The 7,468-nt window shown below is 37.5% G+C and overlaps 1 protein-coding gene and 1 long non-coding RNA gene across 3 annotated transcripts in view; one reads left to right on the top strand and one right to left on the bottom strand.

The window, feature by feature from the left end:
- LOC119083657 (chondroitin sulfate N-acetylgalactosaminyltransferase 1) overlaps nucleotides 1–7,468 on the top strand; it is a 65,295-nt gene that overhangs the window by 52,242 nt on the left and 5,585 nt on the right. For both annotated transcript variants that reach the window (XM_037193432.1, XM_037193433.1), the window contains 2 exons: nucleotides 292–481; nucleotides 6,446–6,637. In XM_037193432.1, the coding sequence (XP_037049327.1) occupies nucleotides 349–481; nucleotides 6,446–6,637 (325 nt within the window). In that variant the 5' untranslated portion in view covers nucleotides 292–348. The remainder of the gene's footprint in view (nucleotides 1–291; nucleotides 482–6,445; nucleotides 6,638–7,468) is intronic.
- Nucleotides 4,277–4,762, bottom strand: LOC119083756. The gene is made up of 2 exons (XR_005088933.1): nucleotides 4,571–4,762; nucleotides 4,277–4,308 (listed from the first exon to the last, which is right to left on the bottom strand). It is a non-coding gene; the product is annotated as an uncharacterized LOC119083756 (long non-coding RNA).

The raw sequence follows: 7,468 nt of genomic DNA, 5'->3' as shown, positions 1-7,468 counted from the left end.
GGCCCAGCAGGATAGAATGCGTAGGCGGCAGCAACGCTCTCTGTTATCTTTTCTCTGGAGCAACGTTGTGGTCATAACCTCAAAATATCACTTTATAAATGATCGGACGTAAGCATTTTCGTAATGGTCGACTATCAAATAGCTTTATTTTTACGACTAACTGTGCCTTCACACAACGACGCGAAAGTGACAGATACGAAATATTTATTTTGTTCTTTGACATTAGGACAAAAGAAAAAAATTTAAGGTTTGGTGTTACGTCTGCTTTACCTCATCTTTTTTCATTTTCAGATATCTAATCGAATGTCACCAATAACATTAAACTAAACCTATCACAAATGTCGAAATATGGTCCGAATGGCTGGCTCCAAAGTGCTTGCCAGATTGCTGCTATTGATTTCGTCGGTAACGTTAATTTCTTTATTGGCATTGACGAGATGTGGCTTAGGTGGACTAGCCGACAGCAATATTTTAGATGATGGTAAGTAGATATGGTAGATATGTAACCTGAAGAATGCATTTTTTCATACCTGTAGGACTCTCCGTCCAATATGAAAAATACTATTAGTACCACGGACTAAAAGTATTTTTTAGCGTATTCGATTCCAGACCTCGCCTTCGGCTCTGTCTGGAAACTTCTCACACGCTAAAAAAGACTTTTAGTCCGTGGTACGAAATGTACTATTTATTCACTACCGTTACGTATGACACGTTTGTGCTCGAAAATCACAGATCAGTTTCGAGCAAAAATATGAATTGAAATTATAGTGATAATAGATGGCATTCCTACCCCCGCAAACGCTATCTGTCATCAGATATTTTGATATATTTTAGACAGAGCGAGGCATGAAAGTGAAGAAACTTCCATGGACCCATAGTCCGGGCTGCTATGTATAATAAACCGGTAAAAAGCGGTTTTTCTCTAAAACTTAAAACTTAGGTATATCTGTCAAATCTGAATTTGATGGTCTCAACGAATTCCGGAACAGTCCTTGCTATGGAGTATTCCAGAAAAAGTGTCCCAAACAAACGTTACCTTTGAGACTGATATCTGAATTAAATTTGACGACCACGTTTTGGAAAGCTGAAACCCTATCAACGATATCTGGCCGAGCTATGACATGTCAAAGCCACAGAGTCACAGCATCTCTTCTTTTCTCAAACATTTTTTAGTTAGGAAAATGTCAGAATTGACTAACGCTTCAAATGATTTCGACTATTTTTACTCTAAAAATTACGGGGCCATGATGCCTTTGAATGATCTGCAACTATATCACTATCACTGAGCCTTCCCACACGCATCGCGAAGCTAGAAGTCAAAGCATTTACATCATCTTTCTGTAGTATCAAAAGATTGAGGTGTCTGAGTTCCTAGAATTCCATCACTCCAGAAGGTCCACCTTCTTCCCAGCTGTGGAACTCAAGGATAGCAAACATAAGTTTTTTTTAAACTCTCCTCTGGATTCAGGAAATTTTCCAGACAAGAGCTAAAAAACAGATGGAAATGGTTGTTGTCCTTGATTTCTGGAGCAGGGAAGAAGATGGACTTTTTGAAATTATGGAGTTCTAGGAACTAGCCGGAAACTCTGACCCCTCAATCCCATCTTATCGTCAAAATACATTAAAACTCACTAGCGAGCGACGATTTTCTCTGACATAGCAGCCCAGACTACAAAGCCAAATTTGATAATTTGATAGTCCTTGCCTTTCAACCGACCAACTAATTTCAAGCCTGGTCGAGTAGGCATGGGCGATAATGATAATGATTATCGATAATTATCGATTATCGATAATCGATAATTATCGACTTTTTTATCAAAAATTATCAAGAAAATATCGATAATCGACATTTATTGATATTTTGATAATTATCAAGATATCGATAATTCGATATATCGATATATCGGTCCAAAATTCCGATATTCAACCCCTCTTATTACACAAGCGCCGTTTTTAGCTTTTGCCCTGTAAAAGGCGTTTGCGTGGTTCTAAAAATCTGAAACTTCACAGGATGACTCTAAATAGGCGTTAGAATCGATTTTTGATAGTAGGGCCCTACCTTAGGTCCGGCACTTCGACACGGACCTAACGATTTTTTCGTTGATTTTGGTAGTATTCAATGCGCTGAACACGATGGTGGTGGAGAAAAAAAAAATTATGTCGTTTTGCCTGTCAAAATGGCCGCCGAAGTGCAAAATTTTGCACTTTTCAATTGCGTATTACGGGCTGTGGTTGATCGATTTCTGCGCGGTTTGTGCCTACTAAGGGGTAATCGAGGGTGTAGATTCTGAAAATCAAGTTTTTACGGCACCTCACGGTGGAAGAAGTGCCGCAAAATGCGAAAAAATCTGTTTTTTTGGGTACAAAAAATCGTTTTTTTCGTATCCCATTCAACATTTTCCACTTTATTGAAAACGGCTATTATTAATGAAAAGTACTCTAAAAGACCTTTCAAATGAGCCCCATATCAAGAAAATCCTTGGTGCCGTTTCCGAGCAATTGAGGTTTAAATGTCGAAACAGAGGCCCAACTTTGATCTCAGTACGTCCACAAGATGGCGTCTAAGGCTATAGGTTACTTCGGCAATTTTTTTCTAAATATAAAGTTGAGATAGGTCACAGAACAAACGGATTCAAATCGAAGTCACTGGACCGAGATATGAAAAGATTTGTAAACGAAAATTTTGTGACATTCTTCAGTATATGGCGCACTGCTTCTTAAATGAAAAAAATTTTCGTTGTACAAACTTAGATATTGCAACGTAAGAAGTTCCAGCACTTTAGGGCGCACTAATAATTAGAGTGTGAGCGCCACAGCAGTGATTGGGGCAAAACATCCAACATCCGAAGCCTCTGTCTGTAGCGATTATGTGCTCTTAGGGTCATATTTTGCTAAAAGATTTCCACAATAAATTATTTGTTTTGCATCTTTTAATGAATTGAATTACCTGAAATTTGATAGAGCCTATCGATTGCACAACATTTTGCCATAAATCACAACACTTTTTGTTGCATTCATTCATTTTTCATTCCAAAGCGACATTTTATTATTATTTTTGCAAACAACAACAAAATGTTTTTCGTTTTAAGACGTCAAACGGCAGTGCTAAAGGTACTAGATCAAACTGTGTCATCGTTTGTACGCTTTTGTAGGCGCGAAAATTTAAACAAAAACCAATGCTCGAGATAAATGTACTAAGTGCTTCAATTTTGAGCGTATTTTTGTTAGCGCGAAAATATTCGAAAGGTGTAATAATAACATATTATCGCTTGTGATCGTTCTAAATTTAGTAATGTGCGTTACAGTCTGTCTTTGCAAATTAAATGTATTAGCAGTCGGCAGTTTAAAACTCATCAACTATTCGGTTGCAAAAGTGCGTTGCGGGTGGGTCTAAATAATTTTTGTATTATGTTGATTGCACAAACTCGAGCAATATTATAATTTTTTTGACTTACTCATAGAAACAAGTCTCACATTATTGAATATAAAATAGCGCCAGTTAGCAAATGTACAGGTGAACTTATTCACGCCATAAGTCCGCTGAAAATTCAAAACTTTAAGTGGCAACTACAATTCAAATGTCGTATATGAATGATTCACGATATTTTCATATCAGAGTGCGTTGAAATTTATTTTTCAATTCATTTGTTCATCCACTGATTCACCCGAAATCAGCGTTGGGTGGAGTCGGGTGCAAACGAAATGTTGGTCAAATTAATTAATAATTAAGAAATAGTTGTGCAATTTAATTCGGCCGTAATAGATCGACCTGACAAGATTTGTCCTTTTAAAAAATTTAGCAGAAGCACTCATAGAACAAACTCACCGGATTTGACGTTTTACAGATCGCGAAGGCGTTTATAGATCGATATTACCGTATTTTTCCTTCTACAAAATGTAATGAAGACTCTAAACTCTAATAGATCGATCTCACCAGATTTGGCTTTTAGCGAAATCTCTAATAGAACGACCTCACGGGACTTTTCCTTTTACAAAATGTAGCGATGTCCTTTTAACGAAATGAATTAAAGTTGCTAATGGAACCTCATGGGATCTGCCCTTTGAAAAAATGTAGTGAAGACTCCAATAGATCGACCTCACAGGATTTTTCTTTTAACGAAATGAGGCAAAATCGCTAAAATAGATCGACCTCGCCGGATTTGCTATTTTACAAAATGTATTAAAGACGCTAATATATCAACCTCATAGATTTTGTCCTTTTATGAAATGTAGCGAAGGTACTAATAGAACTACCTCGCCGGATTTGTTCTTTAACAAAGTGTAACGGGAATGCTAAAATAGCCCGACCTCATTGGATTTGCCCTTAAACGAAATGTACCGGGAACGCAAAAATCGATCGACCTCATTGGATTTGTCCTTTAACTAAATGTAACGAAGGCTCTAATAGATCGACCTTACCGGATTTATCCTTTAACAAAATTTAGTGGGATCTCTAAAATAGCTCGACCTCACGGGATCCCTTTAAAAATGCAGCGGGAACGCTTATATAGCTCCACCTCATTGGATTTGTCCTTTAACAAAATTAAAGCGAAGGCTCTAATAGACCGACCTTACCGGATTTGTTCTTTTACAAAATGTAGCGGGAACGCTAAAATAGATCGACTTCACCGGATTTTCCCTTTTACAAAATGTAGCGGGAACGGTAATAGCTCCAGCTCATTGGATTTGTCCTTTAACAAAATGTAGCGGAAACTCTAAAATAGCTCAACCTCACCGGATTTTCCCTTTTACGAAATGTATGCTCAATCTCTATAGGTTAGCAGGAATTTAACAAAAGCGTATACTTCATACATTTTGCTGTACACAGTGGGAAAGGGTCTGATAATCATACTTTTTTGTGCGTGCATTTCTTGAATGACCCTTTTGTCTACATGTCTTTAACGAGAAATTCTACGGCAAATTTGACCACAAAATTTAACAAATGTAACAAACGGAATTACTAAATGAAACCTAGAGTGATGGTTAAGGCAGCTATGCTGCCTTCTCGCATTCAATTGTAGGCATTGGGTGCAGCTAAAATATACTAGTTATCGATATATTCCGATATATCGGTATATTATCATGAATTTTCAGATAAATATCGATATTTTGATAATTATCGAATTTTGATATTTTGATAATTATCAAATAATCGATAACGATATGATTAATCGATTATCGATAATTTCTTTCGATTGATATTATCGATAATTTTGAACGTCTCCCATCCCTACTGGTCGAGGTCTAATGTACTTTTTAAACATCGTATGAAATTCAGATGAGATTCACTTAAAAGTCTCCTAAAGTTATATTTTCTGCGAATTATGTCAATGGAATGTGCGGAGTTGGCAGCATAATATTTTAAAGATGTGGCATTGTGTGACAACATGGAATTTATTTATCGTAAATGCTTCGTAAAAGGAATGGCACGGATTTGAATACTTATTTGAAATGCATTCATTATGTTGCACTGCAACACATTCTCTGCATAGCCATATATGGCATAGTTGCAAAATTCTATAGCCGTATGCTGGGGTGCCACACAATATGGAATTTGAATATTTTGCGATTCGATTATTATTCCGAAACCGATAAAATATGCTTTTGTGGCCGACATAATAACGTTATTATTGGAGCGAAGTGTGTCCGAACATTATATGAAGTTGTGTGGATGTGGAGCCCGATAAAAGATTATATTTTGAAGGTAGTGAGGACCATCAGAAGAATTTGTATGAAGAAATTACTAATCGGTAGGATGCCGGGAAAACTTTCCCGTTTTTTTTGTCCGCAAAGATCAAAGATAAATTAACTTGTTCTCTGTGACAAGACGACAGATCTTAACACGTTGCCGGTTATTGTGACTTGTCAACTTTAGGCACACCGGAAAGTGCTAAGGGAGTCGAGGATTACTTCCAAATAAATTTCTAAAAATCTAAAGTCAAATTCCCTTAGCACTTTCCGGTCGAGCTCGAGCATTATCCCCTACGTGTTAAGCATGGTTCCACTCAACAAAAAGTTGTCCCTGTGAGAGCAACGCACTCCAATAACAGGCACAAGAACAGATTTTTTTGGAGTGCGTGGTGAGAGCCGTGAGACAGTGAACAAAGCACTGAGTACTTTTTTGATAAGTGGTAATCAAGCCTTATCGACACAAAATGTCTCGTTTTACTGTCCAGATCAATGAAAACGGCAGCTCACGCATTCATAACCAAAAAATTAGATTTTATCGCAGAGTCCACAACTTCTACAAATCACAAACTCGTTCCAATGAAACATTTAAGTTCGATTGGTTGTTCTCTGCATATGGGCCCCAAAAGCACATAAAGTTCTTGCACTGCTGAAACTTTGGTTGCATAACTTAGTAGTGCTTCTTTGGTAGACCTGACCATGAGCAAAGGCAACCAAAAAACATTCGAAGTTTTGATGTTTTTCGATTCCATTTCAGATGCGAATAAAATTTCAATTGTACCGGCGGCATCAGCGAACCAGCAAACAAATGATGATCATAATCGCAACAACAACAACAACAACAATTACCTGCAACTGTTGCAACAACGTGAGGAAGAAAATCGACAGGAAGTGGCGAAATTGACATCGGAAATACGAGCACTGAAAGTTCAATTAATCCAATTGAGAAGTATGTCACTCACGCCACTTATCATTAATTTTGGCTGCACATTGGCTGGTTATTTTCGGAACTGAGCCGATTGTTAACAATGGGGGACATGAAAATACTTTTGGTTTAATGGGGAAAATTATTTTCTTTTTTGTGTCAGTCTCGCGTTATAAAATCGATTTTGGGAATGGCAACGGTAAAATTCGTGAAATTTATTTTGGTTTCTTCTGAACTGATTTCATTTGGCAGTATTGTAAATTAGCGACACTAAGAGTTAGAGAACAGAAGTTAGCTTAGGACAAAATTGTCTTCCAGCCGTAGTTTTGCTTTTTGAGACCTAATTCAAATTATTCCTTTGTTCTTCTGTCAAGTTTGACAGTTGAACAAAAGAAAAACTTGAATTAGTTCTCTTTAGCGTCGCTGTATGTAGCTACAGTCAGCCTTAATAAGATCCCTTAGCAGTTGGGCTGACGAATTGTCGTTTCAAAAGCTTTCTTACTAAAACAAATAATTTTCAAAAAAGAGATCAAAAGAAAACCTACACCTGGGTCTTCACCATACGCGTATTCCGAATGTTCGTTCGACGTCGCTTAGGTAACACGTTGCTCGTAACTTATATGCTAACAGACTTTTTTTAGCGAATTCGATATCAAAACTCCTTTCCGGCTCGTGTGGCATACTCTCATTCGCTAAAAAAGCCTTTTCAGTGGCATGACTACGAAACAAGCATCCGTTGGTCCAGATGACGTCTGTGGTTCCACTGCAGCCGCTTCACATAAACATTAATGAGAACGGAACACTTATTGGTGCAGCAAGTGTCGCAAGTGTCGCAAAAGCTTAGGGTGTCGTGAG

The sequence above is a fragment of the Bradysia coprophila genome, unplaced genomic scaffold, assembly GCF_014529535.1.
Source record: "Bradysia coprophila strain Holo2 unplaced genomic scaffold, BU_Bcop_v1 contig_70, whole genome shotgun sequence".
Taxonomy (NCBI): domain Eukaryota; kingdom Metazoa; phylum Arthropoda; class Insecta; order Diptera; family Sciaridae; genus Bradysia; species Bradysia coprophila.
Note: the sequence above shows the minus strand (reverse complement) of the source record. Positions and strands in the feature narration are given on the sequence as shown.